This window comes from Amphibalanus amphitrite, unplaced genomic scaffold (assembly GCF_019059575.1).
Source record: "Amphibalanus amphitrite isolate SeventyFive unplaced genomic scaffold, NRLGWU_Aamphi_draft 002340F_arrow, whole genome shotgun sequence".
In the NCBI taxonomy this organism is placed as follows: Eukaryota; Metazoa; Arthropoda; class Thecostraca; order Balanomorpha; family Balanidae; genus Amphibalanus; species Amphibalanus amphitrite.
The window spans coordinates 13,822-30,057 of NW_024883807.1; the positions used below are offsets into that span (position 1 = coordinate 13,822).

Consider the following 16,236-nt stretch of genomic DNA (forward strand, 5'->3'; position numbering starts at 1 on the left):
AGGCCCTTCCTCGGTCAGGTTTGATGGATCCACCGTTACTTTGCGAGGTACTTTTAAGACAGACTGTACATGGTAATGCCCATCTGGACATTTATGTCCAGTGCTATATGTCAAAAACTACAAAAGGTACAGTGATAATTTCTTCGGCTGTTTACAACACTAGTATAGGGGGGCAAACATGTGAATTTTCATTGGAATCGGAAAACTTTTTTTCTCTGGGCACTGGGGGGTTAAGAGACGGCTGTTTCATATCAATTATTTTACATAAAATCATATTTCAAACCACAAATTAATGTTCGACAGCCAAATTTAAGAAACAATACCAATACAGGCTTACAGTTTAAGGCTCGACATTGTGTTGTCTACGATTAGACAGCTGATAACTCATTCCCGTACGTCGTATGGTCGTAACACTATAATGACCTTTGCTTATTGTCAAAAGTGCGCCGCATTCGCGATTGTTGCCCGACGCCTGTTTGCAGGTGAGCCCACTACAGTTGTTATACATATCTAAAAACCGAAAAACTTTTAGGCGAAAAAGGCACTATTCCAGGCCCATTTTTGATTTTTTTTGCGATATCAGGTAAAAACAGAAGCTTCTTATCCTAGGAAAAATAAAACGGGAAATCTTTCAAAGGTGGCACACTACCTTTAAAGCTTTTTCCATAGGCGGCAAGCGATGGTGTACCAAGCATTTTTTTCTGACATAACCTAATTTGTTATTGTTATTGATTACCCGTTACTGCTTAATCATATTTTGAATAGATAAACCCAGAGCCATCCATAACCATGTGACCATGCTTTGATTTAAGCATTTTGCTTTTGCGCCGATCCGCGATTATTTTCTCCGATGTTTCTTGTCCTTGGTTACCAAAATATACTGAACTGAACTGAACTGAACATTTCTCGCTCTGCTCTGTCACCAGGTGGTGGCCCGGGAGGTAACCGGCAGCGGACCGGGCAGGGCGAGTCTACCTGCCACCGTAACGGTCCACTTGCTAGACGTGAACGATAACTCACCCCAGCTGCCCATGTACCGGCCTGTGAGGATCGCGGCGGGCAGTGGAAGGAGGAGGATACTGCAGGTAAGAGAGAGGAGGAAGGGAGGGGGAGAGAGCAAGGGAGGGGAGAGCGAGTAAAAAGTAGACTACCAAAGGCAAAAGAGAGCTTAGTCAAGGTTGGTAGGGGGCTAGGTACTGGACGGTCAATGAAAGATATCTTAGCGATAGTAGGTAACTTCTAAGACGAGATGCATTTAACGCCAGAGAGTGCATTTAACGCCAGACCTTGCATTCAACGCCAGGAAACGCCAGGGAATAACGTCCGACATTGACTTACGACCAATATTCAAAGTATGTGACTGTGAAGCACTCGTATTCTCGATCCATCTATGTCATGCTTTTCCCTTGCCACTGTCACGAACTCTTATCCTATCATACCATATCATTTATCGTACCCCTAACCTAACATAACATCAACCCCTACTCCTCCATCAGGTTCACGCCACTGACGTCGACGAAGGAGCCAACTCGGACATCTCGTACGGTGTGGTTCACGTCTCCAACAACGGCCGGTCCAAGTTCGAGATCAACTCGCGCTCGGGCGACCTGGACATCCTTCAGAGGGTGTTCAGCGGAGAGCAGTACAGCATCACCGTGCAGGTCGGTGGGAGTTGGAGGTTATGGCGTAAATGGTGAGAAATTTGAGATCACGGTGGAGGTAAAATGATGTGTCGCATTGAGGGTCCGGTTCCGTAATGACAGACTGAGTACTAAGTGGAGTTATGAAAATCGGCGAGAACGGGCCCTACAGGACATCGTGCCTCTTGCCCCGATAACACGAAGAAGAATAAGAAGAAGAAGACAACACTGCAAAGCATTACTTTGCATTATTAAAGGTAGACTGCCACCTTTTTTCCACAAAACGGTTTTCACTAGAGCTGAGCCACCTATGTCCCAGACTGAAGTCGGTTTTCCGAAATTCGAACCCGTTTGCGAGAAATCGGAGACCAAAGTTCAGTTTGATGCCATTTTTTTAGTCCAAGAAAACCGACATCTCTACTGTTTATCGATAACTTTGAAACATGAATTTTCTTATCTTTTGGTAAATATATGTCAAAACTTTGATTGTTTCGAGATCAGAGAAGAATTTTGGAGTGTCAAAATAAAAGTTAAACTTATATATTCAGTAGTTCATTTTTCCAAAAAAGTGTGGGAAATGGGGTTTAACATGGGCCAGACCCATTCCAAATGAGCCATGATTTTTAAATGTTTTACGAACTTAAATGCGAAATAAATTAAACATGGCCAATTTCTTATGAAATCATATATTAGTAAATCATAAAATACCTTACTTTTTCAAATAAAATGTAATAATCTTATGACCTTGAAGTCTAGTGATGTGTAAACATTGTCGCTAGACATTAACCGATTGATAATTGTATGATAATCGACAATTTTTTTCGCGATTCACGTGATGATACTTTGTCAGGTGAATTATAAAATTTTGTTTTGTCCAGGGAATAAATCATAGGCCGATCTGAGAAAACTTTTTGAAGGTGGCAGTCTTCCTTTAACCCTCGCCCGCACATGCCATTTTCCCATCCTAGAACGCACATGGGGGGGGGGGTTGCCACCCCCCCCGCGCCATTTCGTTCCTGTTGGAGATAGAGCTTAGCAGTAAAGACCAAAAAGATTCTTTGGGAAGAGACGAATCCAATGATACCCAGTTTTACCTTCTCAGGTCAGTCGTTGACCTTCCAGGTCAGGTCAAACTAAAAAATGTTGCTGTTTTGGGTCACCGTTGGATATCAAGTGCGCTGCTTATCAAATACCGATGACGATGCTGTTTTCTGGTGCCAAGCCAGCTAGAACCTCTTTGTCACACTATCCGACCAGAATTTTGCTGCTGAGGTCATTTCAGGTCAAGTTAGGTCAAGGTCAATTATATGTGTTTGTATGTCTGTGTGTGTCTGTGTGTATACTGATGTGTGCACCGATTGTTTTTGGGTCCATATCACATGAAATCATGGCCCAATCTTACCAATGCCGTAAATAGGATTTGGCAGCACTGCCGGAGGTTACGGCTCTGATATCAAAGATATCCCTTTTATTTACACCCAGCTAATCTTGTCCAATGATTTTGATAGCATGAATGACTATGAATGTTGCCTGAACGAATGAATAAGTAAATGTGGAATAGTTCTGAATGTTACCAAATGCCGTAAATGCGCATTCACGGCATTTGGTAAGATTGGGCCCATGATCTGAGAAGCTTTTACCAAAAACGCAGTCAAAAAAACTTCACAAAAAGTAAATTCAGCTTGCCTAAAACGCAATTATCTTAGATGACCTAGGTTGACCTTGACCCTGACCTTGACCCCTGTACATCGTCGAACAACATGTTCCATGATAGGTGGGAGGTAAGACTGGCAAAAAAGGCCGAAATCAGGGTGTCAAAAGCTCACAAGGCCCATGGCAAACGCAAGATGTTGAGAATTGGCCATTTGGGTCATGACATGACCTGAAAAACAAGGTCATATCTCCGAAACCAAAAATCCAAGAAACTTGAAATTTTCAGTGGACATCAAGAAAGGATAGACGAGCAGCTATACGAAAAATCAGCCTTCTAGCTTTAAAAATGTTGAGTGCAGAGCAGAAAGACTGCCTGGGGGGGGGGGGTGGCAACCACCCCCCCCCCCCCATGTGCGGGCGAGGGTTAAGTAGGATCCATCAAGTGTATTTGTGATGCTTTACGCCAACGGCATCATGATATCGAAAGAACCTTTCCCGAATCTCATAGCTGAAGATCGACCACTATTTCTCCTCGTTTCCCATTTTTTGCCAGGCGGCAAACCGTGAAGGTCGCCAGTCGCATACGATTGTATGCGTAACTGTGACGGCGGCGCCTCGGATCCACTATCATTAGTGAATCCAGGCGTTGAGCGCACCGAGGCACCCTCAATGCTCATGTGAATTTTTGTCTGCATTCTGCTCTATTGTATTGTGTTGTATTGTATTGAACAATTATAAGCCATCCACATTCTCAACTTGAGTGGCCATTAAACGGCGATTCTACATCTTAAATTGCGCCTTATCCCCAGTTTTACCGCAGACGATCGTGTTAATTGCTTTGATTACCCCTTCCCCCTTTTTCCCGTCAGGCGGCGGACCGCGGCGGTCGACAGTCCCAGACCATCGTGGAAGTAGCCGTGGTGCCCGGCCCCAACTCTGGCGGGCCTGTCTTCAGACAAAGTCTCTATGATGCAGATGTGTCGGAGGGAGCCGGCGTCGGAAGCACAGTGCTCACCGTTATGGTAGGTGACAGTGAGGTGACATCAAGTTACACACTGATGACTGCATGGTGTGCCACTTATGACACTGACATGTAAGACGTATTGCAGATGTAATGCGTAATTGCGTATTAGATGTAAGATGTAAAACACATAAGCTGTAAGATGTTAGACTTATTGCATTATTGATGCAATACGTAGGTATTACATTATAGATGTAAGACGTATTACCTTATAGACGTAAGACGTAGGTTAGGTATTGCATTTTAACCAGATGTCCTGGCGGATTTAAACATCATGCAACTTCCGGATATTGTAACATGAAAAATAATATTTGTGTTACTCAAGCTGATTAATGAACTCGACAATAAATTATACATTTGTTTTTGACATCGCAAACTTCAATGACGCATCTATCAGCAAGTGGTCTTCCTCTGAGTGTTGTGTCCCAGATCGTTGACCCCCTACGTGACCCGTTGACCTTGTGCTCCCGCAGGCGGTCGACCCCGAGGGCGACCCGGTGACGTACTCTCTAGTTGAAGGCACCGGCCTGGATCAGTTTAGTATCGGCAGAGCCACGGGAACAATCAGTGTGACCAGACCTTTGGACCGGGAGCAGCTCAGCAAATATAACTTGGTATGTATGGAGAGGGGAGTGAACTAAGAGAGGAAACGTAAAAGCTACATTGTCTGAGTTTTGTAAACTTAGGGGAGAGACGGTCGTCCCAGTTTACTGTCATCCGATCGTGGTGATCGGGAAACGTGTTCCTTTCCGAGCACTCGTCAGCCACCAGGGCTCTTCATGTCGCCCTTGCTTCCTCGTCTTCCGTCTTCCTCCAAAGCCTTGGCGCCGATGAGTAGGAGAGGGTATTTACAAAATTACATATTTCGCTATTGTACATAAAATACGGACGATAGACAGTATACCAATATGCCCGCAGGCGCGGCGAGAAACAAGCTCAACGTATGCGTCACCGTCCGGCTGCCGGGAGAGCCCCTACCGCGACCTTAAAGGGACACTCTCACCTTAATATTAGTTTTGAGTTGAGATAGCCAAATTGGTGGCCATGCCCTGCAAATACCGGTTTGGGCACTCACAACATCGACAAATGCTTTAATTCGGAGATATGGAATTTCAAACTTGCAGTTTTCGGATTCTAAGGGGCTAATGCATTGGTATGCCCCCTTAGCATTTGTGACGTCAGCGGAGATCTAACGATTTTTAAATCTTTTACTAAAACGTTTGGCAGCACGCGTTGGTATATGCTGCTTTGCGCGCAACAAATGCCGCACTTTCAAATAAAGTCGCTAGGAACAGCGGAGATCCCAAAAAGTAAACAAAAGTAAAAGTCTAATATCTTGAAAACCGGTGAATATTTTTCGATGAAATTTGGTAGATATTCGTTTTCGCTCTTTCTGAACCGAGCGACATCACTTTTGTGCCAATTCATTAACTTTTTTGAAGGTGGGAGGGTCCCTTTAAGTTCACAGTCATGACGTCACGACAATGGGTTCCTAAACGGACGGGCAGCGGCCGCCTCAGGGGTGCCGCCGTGACCTTTGGACGGCGGTTCTATAGCGTATGGCACAGCGGTTACTAGGAAGGCTGAGGCAAGCGGCAGGCCGGTTTACAAATAACAAACAAACTTAACGCACAATTGACAACAGGTAACAGATTGATTAATAAAGCGGTGACAATATAAATGAAAATGACAACATGAAATGACAAATCGCATAGATGATCCCTACAGTTTCAGGGAAGGATATTGCAGTCTGGTAGCTGAGTTGTGAAGTGGAGATACTTGCAATTCTAGCAAAGTTACACGTTGCGTTAGGGAGCATTAAGCATTCCCCTGTTGCCTAGTGGCCGGATATTACATGTTGACTTTTGAACCGTTACTCGGATTTTTATTTTTGTTGTTGATTTTAGTAAGTGGTTCAAAATAAAGTCTAAGAACATATTCTACCAATGACTGATTTTCTCAGTCCTTACATATATTTGGCCGTGACGGATAACGATATCTTCCACACTATAATCCTGAACCCTCACTTTTGTCACTTGTCGTTTGTTGGAATGAGCAGCGCCGTTCCCCGGTTGACCTCTGTGTTTCCCGTCTCCCCCGACAGATGGTGCGCGCGTCGGATCCGGACGGTCTGGCCACCACAGCTGTGGTGAATATCCGTGTATCGGACATTAACGACAAGAACCCGCAGTTCCTGAACCTGCCGTACACCTTCAGGACGCGTGAGGGAGAGACGGATCTGTTCGTGGGACGAGTTAGGGTGAGTGTGGAATTTTGGGGCGAGTTAGGGCGAGTGTGGAGTGTGGAGACGAGTTAGGGTGAGTGTAGGGAGAGGGATGAGTTGGGGTGAGTGTGGAGTTCTGGGACGAGTTGGGGTGAGTGTGAGCAGAGTGTGAGTTAGGGTGAGTTTGAGTAGAGGGACAGGTTAGGGTGAGATAGGGAGACGGACGAGTTGGGGTGAGTGCATTGTTGCAGGTTGCGCATTCGTGCTCTTCCGTTTGTCAGTAGTAGCAATCAATGTTCGAATGGAGCTGTCTGGATGATGACGCCCCGACTTTCTACTTCTTCCGAAGGCGGTGGACGAGGACGCCGGTGCGAACGCGGCTCTACTCTTCTCGGTGCCGGAGAGCTCCCCGTTCTCGATCGACCCAACCAGCGGAGAGATTCGTACCAGAAGGCCACTCGACTACGAGAATCAGGGGGTGAGTCGGATTGAGGAGACGCCTTCAGACTTCAGAGGGGAAAGTTATCCTTCAATAGAGCAGGTACCCAACAAAGAGGATTATACAACAGAGGCAGTTACCCTTTAATTCAAAACACACCGTACTACCAAGAGGCAACTGCACCACACAGCACACTGGTACCAGTTACACCCCCCCCCCCCTCACCGTGGTTTTACAATGTATACTCTACAGCGGGCCACCTACACATACCAAGGGCACTCATGCCCTGCAATTGAGGGAAAAACGTTGCGGAACCGAGCATTCATACCAATATTTATACCCCGCAGCGAATTTCCCAGATCAATCAGCTTTTTGACTCGCTTTCAAAAGTCAACTCTATAGGCGCACAAAAATCAATCTCTGTCCGTCTCCCTCAGGTGCACTACCTGGTTGTGACGGCCAAGGACGGCGCAGCTGACCCGCGGATCGCCACTGCGACGGCCACCATCTTTGTCAGCGACACGGAGGACGAGCCGCCCGTCTTCCGAGAGACGCGCTACGACGTCTCCGTGCCGGAGAACACGCCGTACGCGGACGTCGTCAGGGTGCAGGTCAGTAGGTGAACATGTTGTATGGTGGTGTGGTAAGGGTTCATGTCAGTAAGGACTTACTATAATGGTGATGTGAAAAAAGCCTAGGTCAGTTAGGTGAACATCATTGGATATGTCGTCAGCTCATAGTACAGATCAGTTAGGTGAACATGCTGTTATAGGTCAGTTAGGTGAACATCATTGGACACGACACGTCGTCAATTTATAGTACAGATCAGCTGGATGAACATGTTGTTGTAGGTCAGGTAGGTGAGCATGTTGTATGGTGATATCGTCAGGCTTCAGGTCAGTGTGATAAACATGTTGTATGGTGATGAAGTTATTCATCAGTGAGCACATGTTATACGCTGATGTGGTTGAGGGGAACATGCTGTACGCTGATGCTGGAGGAGCTCAGGTTAGTGGGGTGAACGTTCGTTTTGTACTGACATCATATGAACTGTTTTCAGGCGGTGGATCTGGACTCCCGGCCTTCCATTCATTACGTCATACGGGAAGGATCACGTGACTTCTTCAACATTAACCCGGAGACCGGTAAGTACTTTTGCTAGCTACTTTGAACTTTGGGATCCCTAGCTAAAGTCTCATCTATCAGAGCTAGTCGGACTGCTACACATGACAAATGTCTATTGTCTAATGACCGTTATCTCGCTGTTGGGGCACCCACATGTGACATCTCGTGACATTCCTGTGGCTCTTCCTTGACCTCTCTAGCTCATCATTGACCTTTCTGTGTCCCTTCATTAGCTTTATCGAGCTCTTTTCGTAGCCTTGTGACAAACTTACCTATGACCTCAGCATGACCCTTGTGAACCCCCGTGACCCCTCGTGACCTATGTCTCAGGTCTGATCACCACCCTGCGTGGCCTGGACTATGAGCGCGAGAGTCGCCATGTGCTGGTCATTGGAACAGAGGAGAATCGAGCTGACTCACCCGACGCCACGGCGACTGTTATCATACAGGTCAGAACTGGGATCGAACGGAGGCAATATGATGTGGTTTAATTAAGCCTGAGATTTATATGTTTGATCATGTTTGCCCTTGTAAATGTTGTTCAGCTTTATATCAAGTGGGTTTGAACGTGCTGAGTTATGAGCCATTGGCAAATTGGTATGCCTATTTTACATCGATCTGTTGTATCATTCAGAATGTCTTAGTCACAATTGATCACTTCGCTTCGGATGTTTTTTTCTATTTGAATGCGTCTAGCGTCGAACAGTTTCTCTGATTTCCATTATAACTGATGCGATGCATTTCTTTCTTTTTTTTTTACAATTCTGCCCGCTCCCATCATTTGCATCTACATAATTCACTAATAACCTTCGCCGGGAGTCCTGATAATCTGACCTAACCTAACCTATTTCTCACCTTCTCCCGCTCAGGTGGAGGACAGAAACGACCTGCCTCCTGTATTTACCGAGGTTCCGCGTCCCGTGGAACTCAGGGAGTCGGACCGGCCCGGTCAGGTCATCGCGGCCCTGAGAGCTATCGACTCGGACGGCACCGCGCCGGGGAATAAGGTAAGTATGGTGCTGAACGGTGCGGAATTTATGGACTTACGGACGGCACAGAATGGTACCTTCTTACGCAAGGTACAACGTTTCAGAATCCGTGCTTAGCATTGACTGCAACTCTGCATAACGCATTTACTAAAGCCATGGTATGTGACGTGTGCATGAAGGTGTATCATGGCTGTTGTGTTCGTACCATAGTTCATTAGACGTGTGTTGTGTGCGATTACTGACTGCCTTTCCGTGTGATTTTTCAGGTGCGGTATGCAGTCACCGGTTCCGGTCGAGCTGAGAGATTCTTCATGGTGAACCCGGAGACGGGAGATGTGTCCATCAGAGAACCCCTGTCGGCAGGGGTAGAGACTAAATACGAGGTGAGGAGAGAGAGAGAGAGAGAGAGAGAGAGAGAGAGAGAGAGAGAGAGAGAGAGAGAGAGCGATAGAGAGAGAGAGAGAGAGAGAGAGGGGGAGAGAGAGGAGGGGAGGGAGGGAGTTGTCATTAAGTATTTTTAAATTTGTTGTCGAGAAGTACATATAAAATCGCTAAAAAGATACAATTAGCGTCCGGCATATAACTAGTTTTTTTTTTTACAGACATTGCCTAGTTCTCTTGTTTTTGACGATTGCATCGTTCGCTGAGGGATTCCCTGTCCTACCCACCAATCACGTGTCATTACCTGTTCGTTTTCAGCTGGAGGTGACTGCATTCGACCTTGGAACCCCGGAGCTCAGTTCGTCCGTCCTCCTGCCCATCTTTGTCGAGAGACGTGGACAGCCCAGCCGGCCGCTGGAGCCCAAAGGTAGGAGATAAAACCAATCCGAACCACATGTTATAGATGAACATAGTGGAACCACATGTGATAAACGAAACCTTATGAGAACCTTGTGCTGGAAATTGAACCTGTGCAGCGGAAACCAGGGGTGGACGCTTTGGCTGATAAGAACCAAAGGTGAAAATTAGGCGCAGTTGACACCACGGAAGAGAAGTGGGACCTATGGGAAATCCTGGGAAGTTGGTTATTTAAAGAAGGTTCTCAATAATATGTCCGTATTATCGCAGTGAAATATGCATTGTGAAAATTTACGACATACCGTGTTGCATTAAACGATGGATAAGACTGTTTCCACTTGAGTCTCCAAAACGTTGTGGCTAATTATTATCATTTTTCACATATGACTGTTTCTGTGTATTTCTACAGAGGGTGTCTCCTTCGCCGACCGGGAGCACTCTGTCGAACTAATGGAGAACGCTGCCGCCGGTACCCTGGTCAAATCCATCACCCTGATTAACGTACCGCGATCGGCGGACGATCTGCGCTGTGACGTCATCGGAGGCGATGAGGAAGGTATGACGTCAGTGCTGACGTGGGTGTGGGCTGTGGGGAGGGGATTGGAGCGTTTTGGTGAGACGGAATGCTAGGTTTTCAGGGAAGAGGCTAAAGAATAAAGCAGGTGAATCCTTACAGCAAGCTTTTGAAATGCTATCTGGCTCCTGTTCCTAACACTCAAACAAAAATAGAGCATACAGCAAACGTTTAAGTTTGTTTGGAATCACGATGTCGCCATGATGTCCATAGCTCAGTCCCTCAACCTTAACCCCCCCCCCCCTGCCCCCTCCTCCGCAGGTCATTTCTCTGCCGAGGTACGCGGTGCCTCGTGTGAAGTACGGGTAGCCACTGAGCCCATCGACTACGAGCAGCAGCAGAGGTACAGACTGAGACTGAGGCTGCGGTCCTCATCGGTAATGGTCGACCCGGCGAGGGATATCGCTACGGTGAGTATGAGTTCATCATAGCATTGATAAGTATCGTTGTACATACATAGTGCTAAAGTCTATCTACATAGAAAGCTATAGTCAGTTACTTGTTTCATGCCTTGAAAATAAGATTTCTTACCTGAATTGATATTCGGTCCTTACTTACCTATTCAACATGACAGATTTGAGAGTTGAAATGGGACTGGAGATCATGCTTTATGGAATTATCATTTTTTCATGCATCGGCTCATAAATTATGAGTTATACCCGATATTTACATTCCCAAGTTCATATTGTAATGCTCCTCCTGTTATTTGACGTTCTATTTATCCAATATTTTCTGTCCCCATTTTCTGTCCCATAGCGGTTAATCAACGCTCCCATCTGTTAGTTAATAACTTAACGTCCCCTTTTCTGTCCCACAGCTGGTGGTTAACGTCCAGGACCGCAACGACCGCCGTCCCGAGTTTATATTGTAACGTCCCGTCTGTTAGTTAATGTCCCGCTCCATTCCACAGCTGGTGGTTAGTGTTCTTTCTGTTAGTTAATAACCTCCCATTCCATCCCACAGCTGGTAGTTACAATTAATAATGTACCACTCCCTTCCACAGCTGGTGGTTAACGTCCAGGATCGTAACGACCATCGTCCTGAGTTCATATTCAGCCAGGCCTACAGTGCCGTGGCGCCGGGGCGGTACCTGACTGCAGTCGACCGCGAGGCGCAGCTCGGTACAAACGTCATCAGAGTGCAGGTCAGTGGCGTCATCAGGGGATATGTTAGTGACGTCATCAGAGTGCAAGCTAGTGGCGTCATCAGGAGGTATGGTAGTGACGTCATCAGTTGGGACAGGCTAGTGACGTCATCAGTTGGGACAGGCGAGTTTCGGAAAGCTTATTTTAGTGACTCTGTCGTTGAAAATATTTCTGCATAACAGTTTTTCATAAGAAGAGCAAGGATTTTTGCCTGGATTTGCAATGTTCCTGTGTATCTACATTTCACTCAGTTCTTTAGCTCTACATACAGTATGCTCTTAGTTAGCTAGTAGCTAAGTAGCTATAACACTTCGAATAATGCTTGACAATGATTTCTTCACCTCGATGGCATCTGAAATCTGTCTGTAGGATTATGAAGTCTGCTGTGCTCTCTAGCCTGTCCTTACTGACCGTATGTGTACTGTATCGCGCGCAGGCTCGTGACGGTGACGCCGGCCAGTACAGCAGGATCACGTTCCACATATCCAGCGACTCCAACCAGTTCGGATACTTCGATATAGACTCAGAGTCGGGCATCATTAGTACGGCCAAAAGCTTCAGGTGAGAGTGGGGGAGAGAGAGAGGAGGCGCGAGGGGAGGGGAGGGAGGGAGGGAGAGATAGGGAGAGAGAGAGAGAGAGGGGGGCTAGAAGATAAGAGGGGGAAGAAATTGGAGAGGAACAAACTCGTGATCTGATTAAACATACGTGCAGGTCCCATTTTAGTTGGGGGCGCTGTTTTGACTGTGACCTTTTTTGAAATACTTATGTCAGTTTATGATGCTATTTTTCATTTACACTCCCCCCCCCCCCCACTCCCCAGGTGACACCGTTTTTCCCGTAGCCCTTCTCATGCCACCACCCTCACGCTGTCTGTATTTATTTTGTCTACAGGTCTGTGAAGCCCGATCAGCTACCGTTCAACCTGACCGTGCTGGCCCGAGATAGCAGCAGCACTGGCGATATCATGGAGACCAGCGTACCCGTCCTGGTATGTAGCGATTTTGGTATATGTGGCAGGGGTTATTTGGTAGCAGTTAGTGATCTGGGCCTCGTTTCATAAAGCGAGTCCGTAACTTACGCCGGTTTTTGGGCTTGTATTGCAAACGCATGTGAAGCGATAAATTTATTTTCCCTCTCTCTCTTCTGTTCTTGCTTGCAAGATAAATAAATTTAACGCTTTAAACTATCATCATCGCTTCACATGCACTTACAATACAAGACCAAAAACCGGCGTAAGTTACAGACTCGCTTTATGAAACGAGGCCCGGGTGATGTTGTCTTGGATGCATGCACCTGTAGTGATGGCTAGGGTATCAGTGTAATAGGTTATTGCGTAACGATAAGTGGTCTAGTGACGCTGTCTTAGGCAGTGATGATTGGGGTATCAGTTTCATATGCGGCCACATGCAAGTGTCAATGTCTGAATTCCATAATGTTACATCATACATGTCACTGTCAGTATCGCTTAATGCCGATGTTCCAAAACGCTACATGTCTGAATGATTTGTCTTGTGTTGGAAATGTCACATGCCAAGATATCAGACTGGCACATGTCAATACTACGTATTGTCACACGTCAGTATTATAACTGTTTTACGTGTCATTCTCGATATTAGCGTTGCAAACTAAACAAAACTAAACTGACACCTTTCCACACTCCTCCACAGATCAACCTCATCACCCCTGAGAACCGTATGATCCTGGTGGTGAGTGACGCGCCTCCAGAGACGGTCAACAGCCACCAGGCCAAGCTGATCAAGGTGCTGCAGGATCTCGCTGGAGATGGTAGGTGATAGCTGGTTGGAAAGAAGGGCTTTGTGCCTGATAGGTTAATGGTTATAGCGGATGAGTGATACTCGATCCTTGATAGCTAGAAGGGAGGGCTGAAACCGGCCAGTAAATGTTGCTGGTGATGCTATTGATGGACGCATGAGTCTTGTTACCTGGCCTGTAATCCACGTACTCTGTTCTCTGCTCTTTGACCTCGATTTATTGGCATCCGACCCCTTGACCTCTTTTCCTTGACCTCTGGCCCCTTGACATTATACCACCGGACCTCTCATATCTGACGCATGAACATCAATGTCTCTCAGGGTTGTGCTCGACTCAAAAAAATTTGCCGACTCGACTCATCATTCAACTTCAGAAAGCCCTGACTCAACTCTGACTCAAACAAGGAGCTGATTTTTTTCCTTGACTCGACTCATGACTCAAGCGGCTCAATGAAAATATGAGTCGACTCAAACTTGACTCAAACTTTCTGTTGAGTCAAGTGAGTGGACTCAAAATTGACTCAGAAAAAAACGTTGTTGAGCGGGGGGGGGGCGGAAATCCGGCAGCAGGGCCAGGGCTAAGTTGTTAAGCGGGGGGGGGGGGGGTGAAAGGTTATATATATATATATATATATATATATATATATATATATATATATATATATATATATATATATATATATATATATATATATATATATATATATGTTACAGGGAGTTTGAGAAATCCGTGAGTTTGCAAACTCCCTAGTGAGTTTGCAAACTCCCTAACCCATCAGTGAGTTTGCAAACTCACTAGGGAGTTTACAAATTCACTAGGGAGTTTGCAAACTCACTGACCGGTCAGGGAGTTTGAGAAATTTCAGAGTGATTGGGCCAAATAAAAACAAGTGTCCAGCATGTGGGTGGCATACGTGCCGTCCGTGATGTTAAAACAAAGGAGGCTAGCTCTAAGGCACGCTGACAAAAAGCTTATAGATCATATGCACACCATAAATACCTTTTTTATTTTAAACTGCTCAGTGTGGCGGTACATAACCCATGCATGTACCGCCGCTTTATTTATTTATTTAGTTCGCGTCCCAATTAGACCCGTTCCACTCAAGTGTGGCTATTCCAGAGTCAGGCTAAATATATCAAAGTAGAAACAGCTCACTGTTGGTCGCTTATGCTGAAGTACAGGCACACGCATCAATTCACGCCCATTCCCACTCCGCCATAGACGTGTCATCGAGAGCCGGCGCTGCTGGCAGCCAGCCCAGCTGCGACTGGCGCACGCTGCTTGTTTGTTTTTGTTTTGTTGGGTTAGGCCCTTTCGGTCTAAGACCATTTCAGAGTCGGACGAATGAAAGGAATTATAGGGGTAGACATTGGTCTGGGCAGACACCCTATATGCAGAGTCGCCGCGGCTGAGGCCGTCCGAATGGACAGACCGACCAGCCCCCCAAGCACTCTCTGCACCCGGCTACGGGGTGCGCTCCCTCGGGAGCAGCGGTGCCGCTCCAAGGGAGCAGCCCGCATGTTATAAAGGTGCCTGTCCAGCCCGGAGTGGGGGTTTCGGCGTGGGCGAGGATTTCAGTATCCTGATTCCTGAGGATGGAAACGACGGAACGGAGGAGCACGTTGCTCCGAACCTCCCCTTTACATAGCCGCGAGTAGCTTTTTTTCGGTAAAACAATTAGGATCTGTAAGCTTTTTGTCAGCGTGCGACGGTTATATAGACCGTACCACTAGTCGCTTTTGTTTTAACATCACGGACGGCACGTATGCCACCCTCATCTTACACATTTGATTTTATTTGACCCAATTGCTCTGGAATTTCTCAAACTCCCTGACCGGTCAGTGAGTTTGCAAACTCCCTAGTGAGTTTGCAAAGTCACTGATGGGTCAGGGAGTTTGCAAACTCACTAGGGAGTTTGCAAACTCACGGATTTCTCAAACTCCCTGTAACATATATATATAGTATCTAGAAAGTTGAGTCAGCTGACTCATGTTCCTAAATGTTTGACTCAACTCTGACTCAACTCAACACCTTAATATTTTTATCCGACTCAACTCTGACTCAACTCATCAGCTCAACATTTTATCCGACTCGACTCAAATCTGACTTATTTGAGTCAGAGTTGAGTCAAATTTCTGACTCGACTCATGAGTCAAGCACAACCCTGATGTCTCTATACCTTGACCTCTGTCCCATTGACTTCAAGGCCTCTGTACCTTTACCTCTGTCTCTTTGATCTTTGTACCTTGACTTTTGACCCCATGACCTCTTGATCTCTAACCCTGACCTATTACGACCTCTAACCTCTATGACCTCTAACCTCTATGACCTCTAACCTCTATGACCTCTAACATCTATGACCTTTAACTTCTATGACCTCTGACCTCTATGACCTCTAACCTCTATGACCTCTAACCTCTATGACCTCTAACCTCTATGACCTCTAACCTCTATGACCTCTAACTCTATGACCTCTAACCTCTATGACCTCGGACCTCTATGACCTCTAACCTCTATGACCTCTAACCTCTATGACCTCTAACCTCCTCTCCAGATCTGGTGGTCGGCGTGGAGCGTATTGACTCCCGTCGCTACATCTCCGAGAACGGCTCAATAGAGACAGACCCAGCCGGCACTGACGTCTGGTTTTACGTCATCGACCCGCGATCTGACGTCATACTGACGCGCCGCAGCGGCCGGCTGGACAGGTACGGGGTGACGTCATACTCGGGGATACTGGGTGTGACGTAATATAGTGGTGGTCTATGATCGTTCGTGGGGATTTGCTGTCGTTTTGGGCACATGCGCCGTGAAGTTGTGGGGTTTCGCTTTGAGTTCCTTCATTGAATGTCAT

The 16,236-nt window shown here is 46.5% G+C and overlaps 1 protein-coding gene across 1 annotated transcript in view; it reads left to right on the forward strand.

The window, feature by feature from the left end:
• Nucleotides 1–16,236, forward strand: part of LOC122376834 (cadherin-99C-like) — a 35,400-nt gene that overhangs the window by 13,570 nt on the left and 5,594 nt on the right. The window contains exons 12-30 of the mRNA XM_043356804.1: nt 927–1,085; nt 1,497–1,661; nt 4,163–4,315; nt 4,788–4,928; nt 6,419–6,574; nt 6,888–7,016; nt 7,415–7,588; nt 8,038–8,122; nt 8,433–8,551; nt 8,972–9,109; nt 9,358–9,474; nt 9,791–9,899; nt 10,299–10,445; nt 10,725–10,873; nt 11,467–11,607; nt 12,045–12,169; nt 12,501–12,597; nt 13,277–13,394; nt 15,937–16,090. Coding sequence (XP_043212739.1) covers nt 927–1,085; nt 1,497–1,661; nt 4,163–4,315; nt 4,788–4,928; nt 6,419–6,574; nt 6,888–7,016; nt 7,415–7,588; nt 8,038–8,122; nt 8,433–8,551; nt 8,972–9,109; nt 9,358–9,474; nt 9,791–9,899; nt 10,299–10,445; nt 10,725–10,873; nt 11,467–11,607; nt 12,045–12,169; nt 12,501–12,597; nt 13,277–13,394; nt 15,937–16,090 — 2,576 coding nt within the window. The remainder of the gene's footprint in view (nt 1–926; nt 1,086–1,496; nt 1,662–4,162; nt 4,316–4,787; nt 4,929–6,418; nt 6,575–6,887; nt 7,017–7,414; nt 7,589–8,037; nt 8,123–8,432; nt 8,552–8,971; nt 9,110–9,357; nt 9,475–9,790; nt 9,900–10,298; nt 10,446–10,724; nt 10,874–11,466; nt 11,608–12,044; nt 12,170–12,500; nt 12,598–13,276; nt 13,395–15,936; nt 16,091–16,236) is intronic.